Consider the following 15,367-nt stretch of genomic DNA (forward strand, 5'->3'; position numbering starts at 1 on the left):
AATTGTTTTGCCCAGAATTGGACACAATATTCCAGGTGGAGCCTGACCAGAGCAGAATAGAGCAGCTCTATTACTTCTCTTGATCTAGACACTACTATTGATGCAGCCTAACATTGCATTGGCCTTTTTAGCATCTGCATCGCACTGTTGACTCATGTTCAACTTGCACTCTGCTTGGACTCCCAGATCCCTTTCACAGTTATCATTCTTCTCTCCTTTTGAGACCATAGCAGTGGCAGCTAGCAAAGGGCACGATATATGGCCACATTTTCTCCACTCCAGTCTAGTCAATTGAACAACACAATAGCATTCCTTTGAATGGCATGTTTCTGTTGTGGCAGCAACTGACTGAATAGAAAAGAGACACGGAGGCAAATAATATTTAAGGTCATGGTTGCAGAGTAGAAAATTGAAGGAAAATGTCACACATTGCAAAAACATTGCTTTAAGTCTGTTTATTTTTGCAGCTGCAGCAGCAACAAATCCTTGAAAAGGAAGGACAAACTGTAGCTAGTTTGTTAAAAAAAGTTAAATAATTTGAAATAAATTAGTCTAGGATAGGAAGCTTTAATTATGATCCATAAATCTGCATGGGCAAAATGTGTGTGTGTGTGTGTGTGTGTGTGTGTGTGTATAGAGAGAGAGAGAGAGAGAGAGAGAGAGAGGTTGGGGAGACAGGTGTGGAGAGGTCCCTGGACTCTCGTGAGATGTATTTCTAGATGCTCACATTTCTTAATATTAAATTGTTAATGCTCATGGATTCTTTAACGGAGACCATAAGATTCTCTTTGGCCTCATTCCCACTTTAACTAAAATTGGTCTCTGATCCAAATAGATGGATCGATTCAACACTGGATTGTGATTCCCACTACATTTGCTTCGATCTCATTTTCTGTCATCTAATTGCATTAAAATAACCCACTTATGGTTTGAATCAATTCTATTTAAATTGGTTCCTGAGGCAGATAACCCACTTGTGGTTTGCATTAAGAAATGAATTGGTTTAAATAGAATCGATTTCATTTAAAAATGTCCATCATTACACACTTCTGCTTTAATAAACCAATTCTGATCTGCATCTGGTTCCCATTTGCTCAGAAGTGATTCATTTAAAACCGTCTTGTGAAACTGAATCCAATTTAGTTCTGGTTCTCACTTGCACTGATTCGATTTGGTTGAAAAGAAGTGGAAAAAAATCAATGTCAAAAAGACGTGGGTTAAATGTGTCTAGAGCATGTTCCGCCTTTCAGAATCGCATCTGTGATTCAGATTAAGTGGGAACCAGGGTTGTTCAAACAGATTTGAACTGAACTATGATCCAGTTCAAAAGGTAGTGGGAATGAGGCCTTTGTCTAACCAAGAGATGCAGCAGGTGTTGGATACCGAATATTCCCCATACTCTGCGCCTGTGAGAGACACTGGTTGGGAGACTTCTGTCCATGTAGGAGGTACTGCTTTCTGCCTTTTTGCTATGCATCCTCTTCTGATCCTGTCCTCTGGGCTATGAGCTGCTCCTCTTAATTTGGTGTCATCTGCAAATTTCTATCATTTCTGTCCTTGCAAATCACCCCTAGATTCAAACTCACAATCTGTGAATGAGAATATCATCTCTGGGACGGGGCTTAACTACATGATTTGTTGTTGTGTTCCTTCAAGTCATTTCCAATTTATGGGGACCTTAAGGTGAACCTATCACAACATTTCAGAAAGGGGTTGCCTTTGCCTTCTTCTGAGGCTGAGAGAGTGTGAATTGGCCAAGCTCACCCAATGGGTTTCGAACCCTGGTCTTAGTCCCATTTCAAACCCTTACAACCACAATGGCTCTCTTAACCGCAATGACAGAACTGCCTCCATTTCTAATAACTTCTAACAAATTTCTGGAGTGTTCCTTCCTTCGGTGAAATGGCAACAACAGCACGACAAACGGATAGTAGTGAGAAAAGAGCTTTCTTGTTACTACAGATTTGTCCTGCCTTTTTTTCTATTTGTGTATTTTATATGTATTATCCTATTATTTCTTAGATTGTACGCCAGAGGCAGGTTTACTCTTATATATTTATTGTTTTATGTACAGCGCTGTGCAAATCTACAGCGCTATATAAATAATAATAATAAGAAGAACAATAATAATAATGTGTATATCTTCTAAGATAAACCGGTGCGGGGAACAGCGCAGAGTTTGTAAGGATGGGGATGGAAGGTCAGCCCCATCACAGGCTCTTTCCGGAGCTCTTTGACTCCTTCTGGCAGCTGGAACCTGAACACTTTTAGCAAGTTGCTGAAGAAAAGGAAGAGCTCCATCTTTGCCATCTGCTCCCCCAAACACATCCGAGCCCCTGCCGAAAACAGGAAAGGAGTAAGCAAGTGAGTAAGAACAGCCAACAACTCCTCCTCACTTTAAGAAGGGGATTTGTGGGGTTGTAGCTACTAGGCTGGGGACCCCAAAATGTGGGCATTGATCCTTCCAAATAAGAATTCCCTTCGCCTGGGGAAATTTCCCTTTAGTCCCATATTTCTAGCATAGCAGTTAGTTAAAATGTGCAGTGACACATTTTTGGATCGGTTGGATTCTGCGACACATAATTGAACCAAACATGGGAGTTTCATCCCACTGGGGCTAATTTTGGCATGAAAGAGAGATTAAAGCACATTTAAAGCATCTTGCAAATAAAGCAAAAGTGGCAAGTAATTGTGCAAAAGACTATCACACGCAATTGCTCAAATAAAGCGATATCGGAAATGCATGTCATTGAAACCTGAAAGTAAAAAGATGCGCATTAATGCTTCTTTGTGACTACTTTAAAGGCAGGTTCTGTGCAGTGTTGTGTGAAATCATTTCACAGAATTATGCAATTTTCAGGGATATTCATGGGATAAACTCCCGATCTCCTCCGTGTGATAAACTCCACGGAGAGGGAAATTCCAGAGGAGCAAGAAGGATTCAGGAAAGAAAGAGGCGCCAGGGACAAATGTCAGAAAAAGAAAACCAGCCTGTGTTTTATTGACTACAGCAAAGCATTTGACTGTACTCTTGTCCCTCCACCTTGGCTGAGGGTAGGGCAACGTGGAAAAACCGCAGATAACAAAACCACCATGTTTTTACCTGAGAGAACACCTCTCTAGGATTCTCTAGGTCCTCCAGGGCCACTCTGTGGTCAACATCTGCCAGACATTGACCACCGAATTGCACTGGAGGAGCTACAAATGCCTAGCGGAGTGTTCTCTCTAGGGATCTTTTCCCCCAAGACATAACTGGATGTCCTTTGTGGTCTCTTCCAACTATGGCTCTATCATTCTAATACAGTCCTCTTCTGGAGATGAACTTGCCCTAATAAAAATCTTCCCAGGAAGGGAAAAAATCTTTGGCAATAATGGGAGTGAGGGAAAGGGTTAAACCTCCCTTTAAACCTTTAGTCCCAGGGTCCTAATTTGATTTATTCCTTTGCAAACCACAGGAGTGCTAACATCAAATCTCCCACCGTTTCATTTACTCTCAACCCCAAATCTCTGCGGAGATAAGGCCAGTAAACACAGCGATAAACAACGCCTGCCCTCACCTGCTCCGAATGGCAGAAATTCCTCTCTAGCCACGAAATGCCCATCCTTGTCCAAAAAATGGTGTGGGTTGAACTCTTCTGGGGTCTCCCATTGCTCAGGGTCCAGAAGAACGGAGCGCAGATCTGTGATGACAATTGTATTCTAAAAGGAAGAAAAAGTTGTGTCTGTATGCTTCCAGAACAGTACTTTCCCCTGATCCAACAGTAAGGATCAAAGGCCGCATCCGCACTGCAGAGATAATAATCCAGGTTGACACCACTTTAATCTTAAAAAGTCATAATCCAGTTTGAGAGGAATGTAATATAATGTTAGGGAATTCTGGAAATTGTAGTGTTTTGTGAGGCATTGAGCCTTCTCTGTCAGAGAGAGCTCTGGTGCCACAATCAACTACAGTTCCCAGGATTCCCTAGCACTGAGCCAGGGCAGTTAAAGCCGTCTGAAACTGGGTTATTTCTGAAGTGTGTTTTGGACCCAATGTAAAGAACTGAAGCATTAGCGAATTCTACTAAAACGCAATTCTGAAGTTTGTCATATGTTGAAAGGAACTTGTCTTTGAAGAGGGAAAATAGGACATGTAGGACTTTTATATTGCCCAGATAAGTTAGCTGAATAAATGTATTAGAAACCATGATTTTGGGTTGATATAAATTGAGAAACCAGTTTCTATAGAAAGCCAGACAACGGTCAGTAAGCTTTTGCTCAATTAGACAAAAGACGGACATTAGCATCGGCAGACCCTGCTATAATGAAGAAGTTTCGCATCTCTACATACAGAAACCCCCTGAGGTGAGTTCCCCTTTTTACTGTCTGGACCTGAAGTCCGGCAGGTATCCATGGGATGATGACCATTGCCACCTTGCCCTCTGAGGAAGGGGCTAATGGGAAACGAATGAGAGGAGAAAGCACTCTTTTCTTTGTATAATGAAAAATGTATAAAGCTTGTTTCTCTGTAACTCTTTGCACAGTTTCTTGGAATGATTCAGAGGCTGTGTCTCTTGCATATGCAATGAATAACTCCTTGTATCCTGTGACTATTTGTGAAGTGTTTCCTGGCTTTTGGATTTTTCCTGTTTCGTCTTCACAAAGGTTCCAAATTTCTTTGGACTTTAGGCTTTCTTCCCAGTTTGCTAGGCAGGCGGCCCATTGCGTGTACATTGTGTAGCCTTGGGATTGTTTATCCATGGATTCAAGCATTCGTGCTTTGAAAATATCCCCAAAACACATAATTTCCATAAAGTAAACCTTGATTTTACCGTTTTATATAAGGGACACCATTTTACGCTGCCACCGTATTTAATGGGACTTGAGCATCCACGGATTTTGGTATCCATGGCGTGTCCTGGAACCAAATCCCAGCGGATACCAAGGGCCCCCTGTACTTGGCAGATGAGGGTTTCCTGAATTTCAGGGAAGGGACTTTTTCTCGACCTTCAAACTTTGCGTTGCACAGGACGTTTCTGTATGGATATACAGTATAGCCCATAAAGGATCACCTTTGCTCTTGCAGTACACAAACGAAGCCGTATCACTTTTCTCTACCTTGGGAATAGTAAAACCTTGCATGTTCACATCCTTCACGCTCCGCCTGGGAATCCCAACTGGTAACATAAATTTCGCCCGCAGGACCTCATGAACCACAGCGTTGGTGAAGGGCAGTTTGTGCCGATCCTGATAGCAGATTGCATGAGAAGAACCAAAGACACCCGCAATCTCCCTGTGCACCTTTTCTGAGCAAAACAGAAGAAAGGGAGGTCTTTCCTGAATAGTAAAGCATATCTACTTTGCAAAGTTTAATCACTTTGATCACACTATCCTCACAACTCCATCTTATGTGAATCCTGGGATTGGTAGCTTTTGTTAAGCAAATTAGAATTCTTTGCCAAGTTGTTCAGGGCGTTTCCCTGAACCTGAGCCCTGGAAGTCTCTGGCAAAGAATTCCAAGTACCTTGCCAAAAGGCAAATGCTACATTGCGGTTGGTACTAGCTATATCTGATTTGCTCTTACCCAACATCTGCATCTCATTGTGCATTCCCCGAACCTCTAAGAATATATCCCCGGCATCTGAGGAAATAAATGTTAGCCCACAAAAAACCATGATATATTTATCTCTTAGTTTTAAGGGAACACTCCTTTTAGTTCACTCTCTCATAACCTTTCAAGAGCATTAGCCACAAATTAATTTACTTTTATATTCATGTACTTATTTGATCTACTTCTTATGTAACCAGGATCCAAAGTGGTTTGCAACGTAATTAAAGACAAGTAAGAATACGGACAAAAACAGTTATGCTATTAAAAAGGTAATAAAAAAGTTATAATATAAACTGAATGTTGCTTTAAGCTGTTGTTGGAAGCAAGGAATGGTATAAAATCATCATCGCCATCTTCCCTTGAAGGATCGACGCCGGGTGGAGCCATGGTACTTGCTTGACGGATATGAATGAATATTTATCACCCACTCGCTATGAATGTTGGAACGATTGTGAAATGCTCCTAAAGAACCAAACTCTTCCCTGCTAGGTTTTCTGCTGTTCCTTTTGGCGGCACATGCCGTCCTCACCTTGGATATCCGAATAAGCCACCATGAGGAGCAGGGCCCATTGCAAAGAGGTGGCCGTTGTCTCGGTGCCGGCTATAAAGAGGTCAAGGATGCACTCTGCCAAATTGTCTTCATCGTAGGTAGAGTTGGGGTCACCTTTGCTCTGTTTAAAAAGAAAAGAAATACTGTTTAAATCCTATTACAGACTGCATTTCAAAGCTTGCATGTGTGTATTTACTTTGAAGAGTCACCTGTTGGCTTATGCCAACCCCATGATTTTTGTAGGGTTTTCTTTGGCAAGGAATACTCAGAGGTGGTTTTGCCAGTTCTTTCCTCTGAAAGAGATCCTACAGCGCCTGGGATTCGTTGGCGGCCTCCCATCCAAATGCAAACCAGGGCTGATCTTGCGTAGCTTCCAAAAAGAGTGATCTGGTGCCTTAGGTCCAAAACACACTGCAGAAATAATCCAGTTTGAGACCGCTTTAACTGCCCTGGCTCAATGCTAGGGAGTCTTGGGAACTGTAGTTTTGTGAGACATTTAGCCTTCTCTGTCAGAGAGTTCTGGTGTCCTCTCAGATAAAGTTCCCAGGATTCCCTACAACTGAGCAATTTGTAAACAAATGCAACTTGTTTCGTAAAGATCAAGCAAACAGAAAGCATTGTAAATAACGAAAATAACTTTCTGGCCTTGCATCACACATTTTAGTGCAAATATTAAGACACAAATAGCGTTCAGTTCAGCAAGTATTGCAGAATGCCACGCCGCAAGTCCGCTTCGAAGAGGGCCATGACACACAGCTGTTAATAAAATGCTGCAGTATATAAAAAAACCACATGTTAAATTCATAAAATATATAGCACTGAGCCAGGGCAGTTAAAGTGGTCTCAAACTGGGTTACATCTGCAGTGTGTTTTGGGCCATTGCCTTAGCATTTTGCCATGGCAGTTAAAGCAGAATCACAGTGCTTTAACTTGGTTTTTGGACTGCAGCTCCTAGCATCCTTAGCCAGAGTAGCCATCTATGGAGCACAAATGGCGCCCCTGAACTGTTTGTGTCCCAGGCGACTGCCTATATGGCCTATATGGGAGAGCTGGCCCTGGTGATTCTTATTTTGATAGGAATGGTAGTACATTAAAACTATTTAACATGCTGGCTCTAGGTTGCATGCTTTTTGGGTCGCATGCTATTTGGGCCAAAGCAGGAAAATGTCTTGAGATGATGCGGGAGACTCACTTTCTCTATTTGGAGCAGATAGAAATCAATGAAATCCCTCGGTTCATGGAACGACTGCTGCTCCTTATGCTTCTCAATCTCTCTTTTTGTGAATGAAAGGACCATCGCTGCAGAAAAGAGGGCCTTCTGGTGAGGCCCTGGCAGTCTTTTCATCAGCCGCGGGAAAACTTCAGTGACCTAAAAGGAGGAGAGAAGAAAGAAAAAGGAAAACCCTGTCATCTATTTATTGATTGATTTGACTTATAGTCCTCTTTTCTCCCAAATGGGGCCCATAGTTTGGCAGTACACTTATCCCTCCATATTTGCAGCTTTGATATTTACGGGTTCGGTTATTCACAGATTTTGTTAATATGTTCTCTCTAGAAACATCTAGGTCCTCCAGTGCAACTCTATGGTCAACTTTAACTAAAGGCTGCACTGAAGGGCCTAGAGGTTCCTAGAGAGGACACTCCGCTAGGTCTTTGCAGCTCCTCCAGCGCAGTTCTATGGTCAATGGAAGACCTAGAGATTCCTAGAGAGGACACTCCGCTAGGCCTTTGTAGCTTCTCCAGCGCAGTTCTATGGTCAGTGTCTGTCGAATGTTGACCACAGAGTTGCCCTGGAGGACTTAGAGGTTCCTAGAGAGGTGTCCTCTCAGATAAAAACATGGTGTTTTTGTTATCTGTGGTTTCTCCTCATTCACGGGGGGCTTGTGCCACGAACCCCAGCGAAGCGGGAGGGACAAATAACAATAAACAACCTTACAGGAACAAATGCTGCAAAACTCTGTTATATTTCTTTTTCCTATCAGGAGGAGCCTATTATCGTAATGGGACATCCACACGGAAGAGTTATAGTGGTCTGATCTCACTTTAAGTGCCAGGGTCCCACACTTCAGAATCCTGGGATTCTAAGTTTCATGCTGTAAACTGCCCTGAGTCCCAGTCCTGGGATATAAATAAATAGTATAATAAACAATAATAACTCTGCCAGCGAACTCTTGGGCTAAGAGAATTCTCGCATTCTCCATAAACTACAACTCCCAGGATTCCACAGCATGGAACCATGGCAACTGAAGTGGAATCGTAGCGCTGTAACTGTGCAGCGTGGCTCCATTCCAGGCCAAACACTGAGGTTTTTGTCCAGTTCGTTTTCTATAAGAAAAAATAAACTTCCAAAAGTTGTTAATTTCTTGATAAAGAGGATGGGAAGATTGTGAATGTTTCTGACGTAAAGGAATAGTTTGTCCAACAAAGCTGTGGCTGATGGACTCTACGCTTATCCCTCCGCATTTGCCTGGGTTAGGGGGGCACAAGACCCCCATGAATGTGGAAAGGCCGCAAGTAACAGGAAAAAAGCACCTCTCTAGGACTCTCTCGGTCCTCCAGGGCAACTCTGTGGTCAGCATCTGCCAGACATTGACTGTAGAATTGCTCTGGCGGAGCTGCAAATGCCTAGTGGAGTGTCCAGTCTAGGAATCTCTAGGTCCTCCTGGGCATCTCTATGGTCAATGTCCAACAGGCATTGACCATAGAATTGCGCTGGATCAAATGCCTAGTAGAGTATTCTCTCTAGGAACCTCTAGGTCATCAAGTGTGACTTTTGGTTAAAGCTGACCATAGAGTTGCCCTGGAGGACCTAGAGATTCCTAGAGAGAACATATTAATAATAAAAGCCGCAAATGTGGAGGACGAGGGTATATTCAAATAATATTTGTCACCCCAGACTATTTTTTGGGATTTTCCAGCACCAGATACGACGTTTCATTTCTATCTTTGAGTTTCTTTTTAATTCTTAAACATGCTCTAACCAACCAACCAAACAAACAAAGAAGAGGTATCATTTGTTCCTTTCTCTTCCATTCTCTCTCTCTCTCTCTTTTAAAAAAACCCTTTGGAGTTTTAGGGGATCGTTGAAACTTTTGCTCAGCAGCACTATCCAGTAACTCTAAATTTTAAAAAATGGAGAGAAGAAAATTTGCCTTTGATTTTAAAAACAACTTCAGCCCATTACATCCCAGTTCTTTAAAAATATCAAACAATTTTGGAAGCGCTCTAGTGCAGATCCAAGGAATCATTATAGATAGTCCCTAAGAAGAATGGAACAAGTGGATGTGGAGAAGGTTTGGATTTGGATCCTTGTGCATTCAGGCCTGTTTCCAAGGAGTTATACTGCAAGAAGTTATATTGCAAAATCCAAGGATTTATATTGCAAGTTCTTTTTCTGCCAAGTCATGGACCTCTGAAGGTGAGGAGCCAATCAGAAAAGTGAGTTGGCAACCCTAATCCGGCACCAGAAACATGTCTGAATGCACAACAATTTAAATTCAAACTTTCTAAGTACTTAAACCTCCTTGAATTTAATTGGTTTCCCTTTCTCATATGAAATCTGGATTTATGAACGCTCCTGTTCTTTCCAGTAAATTCATGAAGAACGTTGCAAATTTCAGAATACTCTTATAATGAAATGAACCCAATTAAATTTTGTTTCATTGACCAATGACTTACTGTTATGGTTCTGGGGATCCTGATTACAGATGTTAGTCTGTGGGTGCATCTACGCAGCAGAATTAACCACGTTTGAAACCACTTTAAATGCTGTAGCTGCATCCTATGGAATATTGAAATTTGTAGTTTTACAAGGTTTGTAGCCTTTTTTGCCGAAGAGTTCTTCTGGTGCCTCACAAAACTACAAATCCCAGGATCCCGTCGGATGGGGCCATGGCTCTTAAAGTGGTGCCAAACTTCATTATTTCTACAGTCTAAACTTCCCCTATTTGAAAGAGAGAGAAAAAAAGAGAACTTACCGCATGACAAAAGCTGCCTCCAAATTTTAAGAGAAAATCAACAGCTTCCATCATTTGCTGGAATTCTTCATCTTCAAGAGAAAATCGATATCCAAAAGATAAAACGCATATCAAACTGGAGACTGCATTAGTGATGGGGAGTAATGGATCCAGTGGCTGCCCTGAAGGTAAAGGAATGTAAAAGTTACTATTACTATTATGATTATGATTATGTTTATTTATATCCCGCTTTCCTCTCACTACAGGGACTCATTATTCTGTCCTTCATCTTGCAAGACAGAGAGTGAGGCTTCGTGATGGAAGTGCTGGAACTGTATTGGGAACTGGACTACAGTTTAAATTTATATTTGAATCCAAGCAAAACTAAAATGGCATGAAATTCTGTTCCAAAATGTACACAGATTGTACATAAAACTATGCCACAAAGTGACTGTGGCAGATCCAATTATATATTTCCATCCCACTGGAAATATCTCCATAGAGAATACAGCCAGACAGCCATACACACACACACCATGGCGCACTTCTATATGCATTGTGTGCAGACTCTTTCACGCCAGATAATTACACCACAGGGATCCCACTTTGACTAACATGAAAGGAAATGAATAGCAACTGCCATAGCTCCATGCTACCCAGAAATGAGGATGCAGATTCAGGTCAAGTGTGAGTTTCTGCAGATGCAAAATGTGAAGGAAAGCAGATATTCTAAGATGGTGACACTTAAACTTTGGTCCTCCAGATGCTACAAAAAAGGAGACTCCCAAAAGTCCCAGTCTTTTTAGCCAGCATGTGCTTTATAGACTGTAGCAAAGCTTTTGGCTGCATAGATCATGAAAAGCTATGGCATGTCCTTAAAGACATGATGTAAGTGCCAACACATCTGACATCTGACAGTGCCAACACATCTGACAGATGAGGAATCTGTACTCAGGGCAGAACAGAAGACAGAGAAACAGAATGGTTCCCAATTGGAAAAGGGGTCAGACAAGGTTGCATTCTATCACTCTACCTATTCAACTTATATGCAGAACATACGGCAGTGTGCCCGCACCGTACGCGGGTGCACCATACGCGGCTTCAAGCATACGCTGAAGCTGTGTGGCAATTAAACAAATGGTGCATGCGCTGCAAGCACACTCCCCATTGTTTGCAACAGAGCGCAGGCATACGTGGGATTTCCCTTACGCGGAGGGATCCGGAACAGAGGAAGGAATATCAACCATCTAAGATATGCAGATGACACCATAGTACTAGCAGGGAACCTCCCAGACCTGGAACAACTACAACTAAAGCCCTACATGGCTTGGGTCCGGGTTACTTACGGGAACGCATCTCCCTATATAATCCGCCCCGCACTCTTAGAACAAGTGGGAAGAATTTGTTGGAAATACCATCATCCAAACATGGTTCGACTTCCCTGAAGGCATTTAGCATAGCTGCCCCCAAACTTTGGAATGGACTCTCAGAAGAGACCCGCCTTATTACATCTCTAAAAATCTTTAAGGAGGCGGTAAAGACAGAACTCTTTTGCTGTGCTTATCCTCCTGACCTCCTATGAAGATCATTAGTATGGAACGAGTCCAGCTGACTCCTTGATTGATGGATGCTATTGTTTTAGATTTGATGTTTTTAGGTTTTACGTTTTTATTTTATTGTGGTTGTAATGTTGTTGTAATTTTAACTTTGTGATTTTAACCTTGTTGTGATGCCGCTTCGATCCATGGGGAGAGGCGGGAAGATAGAAATAAAAATTATTATTATTATTATTATTATTATTATTATTGTTACGGAAGGTCAAGGAAGAAAGTGCAAAGGCAGGCTTATGGCTGAACATAAAGAAAACAAAAATAATGACCACTGAGGACCTTCACAAATTTGAATTAGACAACGAAGAAATAGAAATAGTAAAAGACTTCCCATATCTGGGATCAAACATTGATAGAAATGGAGACTGCAGCCAGGAAATCAGAAGAAGATGAAGAATGGGAAGAGCGGCTATGAAAGAACTAGAAAGATCCTAAAATGCAAAGACATACAACTGAGCACCCAGTTAGAATAGTACAAGCCATTGCATTCCCTATTGCCATGGATGGATGTGAGAGCTGGACAGTAAAGAAAGAAGATAGGAAGAAAACCAACTGATTGGAGATGTGGGGCTGGAGAAGAGTGCCAAGGATCCCAAGGACTCCCAAAAGGACAAACCAATGGGTCCAAGCCAGAAATATCTCTAGAAGCCAAGATGACAAAAGCTACCCGGTAGGCTGTCATACTTTGGACACATTGTTATTGTGGGCTTTATCACACGGGAGGAATTTCTCTTAGTTTCAAATGAAAAGAAAGTGGGGCCAGAACCCATTCACGTGAATTCACTAGTTCAGCGAATTTACATGAATTCAAATTGTGTTCGAACTGACTCCCTATTGCCCAAAAATAGCTTGCCATTGCCCGAAATTGCGCGTGATCACCTCTCACGCAATAATGTCAAACCCCCTGATTGTGTTCGGACTGACTTCCCACTGTCTGAAATTGCGTATGGTTGTCTATCATGCAAAAATAACCTCATGATTGCGTTCGGATTGCCATTGGATTATACTTCCAATTTCCCTTGTCTGATAAACTTCCATGAGAAGGCATGAATCATTGGAAAAGGCAATATAATACTGTATTAGGAAAGGTAGAAGGAAGTAGAAAGAGAGGAAGGCCATGGACCAGATGAATGGACCTTATTAAAGAGATCATGAATATGGGTTTGCATGACCTGGGCAGAGCAGGAGAGGACAGAAGGACTGGAGATGTCTTGTCCATAGGATCGCCATGGGTCCAGGTCAACATGAAGGCAGTTAACAACAACAAGGTGACCTCCTATTAATCCCAATTTTGGGGTCAAACCATATGTTTTTAAAACCCAGTTCTCCCCCAAAGAGTGAACTGGAGGTTTTTAAAATTGCCTTGCAGCCCTGAGGCATCAGAAAACAGTGTTTTCACATCAGAAGGAGAAGAAAGTTGTGTGTTCCAACAAGACTGGAACCCAGGAGAGGATGCATTATTTAGCCTTGTAGATTCAGTCCAGGATTCCCAAGGGTCCCAAAGAGAACTGGTGTATGTTTGTTCTTTGTTCTCCAGCTTGTTTGGGTTTTGTTTTGTTACATTATTTTACATTATCTTTTAAAAAGGGGAGTACAGTAGTGCAATAGCTCAGTTGTGAAGTAATCTCATTAAGGTTTAATGCCCAGAGCAAACGGTATAAATGGTGTTGTATTATTTCAAGTTTGAGAAAGCAACATGGGCCTCATTCCCACTTACAATCAATCAATCAATCAATCAATCAATCAATCTTTATTGCTTTTGGCCAATGGCCATTGCAAAAACCAAAGTAGTAAAACAATACACATAAAATTTCCATAAAAGCAATATACAATGAATTGTATCAAATAACAGAAGTTTAACATTAACAATTGTGGGTAACTTACATGACATGAATATGTTAAATGGCCCTTGGATGTGCTAGGGTTGCCTCAGGGCGGCGTGTGCACACGCCCCGCAACTCTAGCACATGATGAGGCCGTTGCAGCTGTTGAGCACCACCCACACGGCGCACACAGCTATGACGTTGCAGCTGCGCAGTGTCCAAACAGCGCTGTGCAGCTGCGACACCATCGGGATGTCTTTGTAGGTTTGCAGCGGCGCAACTGAACTGCAGAAAGAAGCAGCTTTTTAATGCTCCTTTGTTGCTGTGCAGCAGCGTCGCACAGTTTGGTTGCTGCGGCGCTGCTGCAGAGCAAAGAGAGGCGTCTCTCCGGCGCCTCTTTCTGGCGGTCTGTACCCCACCATTCACAGTTGAACCCTTACAAATAAATTGCTCTGTGATGTGAATTAATGGATCGGTTCAGCAGCGGAGCGTGGCTCACACTGCATTTGCCCCAGTTGCATTTTCTTTCTGTAAAATAAAATAAAATTCTATGATCCTGGAAAACGAATTGGTTCAATTTGAAGCGTTTTCAGCAGGACTTTTTTTTCTCTGCCCATCACTGCAATCGCATTTATCTACTTCCATACGCGCATCAAAGGGTGGGCGCACGCAGGTTGTTAATTCCCGCTTTCCCACCCGGTGACCCCTTATCATAGTGAATCGATTCCAAGCCACATCATGTTCACACTGACAGTGGATCGATTTGTGAATTTGATTCTTCAAATCGATTCTTGAAATTGATTCCGATCTGCATCTGGTTCACTTGAACGCAATCGAAAAGAATGTGGAAAAAACCAGCGTCAAAAAGACATGGGTGAAATGGTTCTAGCGCATGGCCCCCCTCTCCGAATCGCTTCAGCGAACCAAAGTCATTGAAACTGCTTCAAACTGATTTGCAAACCGATTTAAAACATAGTGGGAATGAGAACTAATCTGACTGAAGTGCAAATGCAATGATGGTGCAAAAGAGTGTGCTGCTGTTTCATTACCTTTCCAGGTACAGGCAAAGCAGTTTTCAAAAAGAACAACCTGAAACGACTGAAACAATGGGACATTACTAAATATCACGCACCCTTTGCACGGGCAAAAATCTCCACCAGCTGCTGAGCCTCCTCTTCGATCTGGTGCTCCATCCCTTTCTTCCCCAGCCCCAGGTTGCGCATGGTCACAGCACCAAACCGTCTCTGCTGCTTCCAGGTGTGTCCGTTTGAAAGTACAATACCTGAGGGCATCGAGAAACAATGAGAAAAGAGCGCAAGCACCCAGAATGCTGTTCATGCCCGTGTCCGGGAAAGCAGCCAAAGGGCTGATAAAGCAGCTAGTTATCAAACAAACAACCCCCTCCCAGCACAGCAAAGTCAATGTAAGCTACACAGTCCTGGAGAGTTGCAGTAGCTTTGCAAAAAGGGTTTACCAGAAGAATTGTCAGACGGTCCGAGGTTCAGGGTAACAGATAGGCAGGTAGATAAAGCAGTCCAAGGTCAAGTTTCCGGGTAGTCAAGACAAGAAGCCAAGGAGCCAGAGACAGAGTCTTTCCTCTAAAAGAGTCAGATATCCACTGGCAAAGAACCACACATGCTCCAGGTGCTTAAGAAGGCAAGGAGCTGGCCTTCAGCTGTGCCTGATTACGAAGACGCTTCTGATAAAGTCTCCGAGATCTTCGAAGGCCCTCTCTTTCTGCTCGACGCTCATTGAAGGTAGGCACGCTGCCCAGATCCTCCTCCATGTCCACAGCCTCGGCACCAGGCAAACTTGACTGCTGAACCTCTGGAGGGGCC

The 15,367-nt window shown here is 42.6% G+C and overlaps 1 protein-coding gene across 2 annotated transcripts in view; it reads right to left on the bottom strand.

Annotated features, from left to right (window-relative positions):
* Positions 1 to 2,096: 2,096 nt before the first annotated feature.
* The window catches only part of LOC121926188 (cytochrome P450 2J2-like), a 15,173-nt gene continuing 1,902 nt past the window's right edge, over positions 2,097 to 15,367 (bottom strand). Inside the window, exons 2-8 of one of the 2 annotated variants that reach the window (XM_042458955.1) lie at positions 14,662 to 14,811; positions 10,118 to 10,278; positions 7,333 to 7,509; positions 6,120 to 6,261; positions 5,098 to 5,285; positions 3,558 to 3,699; positions 2,097 to 2,336 (exon numbers count right to left, since the gene is read on the bottom strand). In XM_042458955.1, coding sequence (XP_042314889.1) covers positions 2,146 to 2,336; positions 3,558 to 3,699; positions 5,098 to 5,285; positions 6,120 to 6,261; positions 7,333 to 7,509; positions 10,118 to 10,278; positions 14,662 to 14,752 — 1,092 coding nt within the window. In that variant the 5' untranslated portion in view covers positions 14,753 to 14,811 and the 3' untranslated portion in view covers positions 2,097 to 2,145. Of the gene's footprint in view, positions 2,337 to 3,557; positions 3,700 to 5,097; positions 5,286 to 6,119; positions 6,262 to 7,332; positions 7,510 to 10,117; positions 10,279 to 14,661; positions 14,868 to 15,367 lie in introns of those variants that run through there. The other variant, XM_042458954.1, reaches the window with a different exon arrangement.

This window comes from Sceloporus undulatus, chromosome 3 (genome assembly GCF_019175285.1).
Source record: "Sceloporus undulatus isolate JIND9_A2432 ecotype Alabama chromosome 3, SceUnd_v1.1, whole genome shotgun sequence".
Taxonomy (NCBI): domain Eukaryota; kingdom Metazoa; phylum Chordata; class Lepidosauria; order Squamata; family Phrynosomatidae; genus Sceloporus; species Sceloporus undulatus.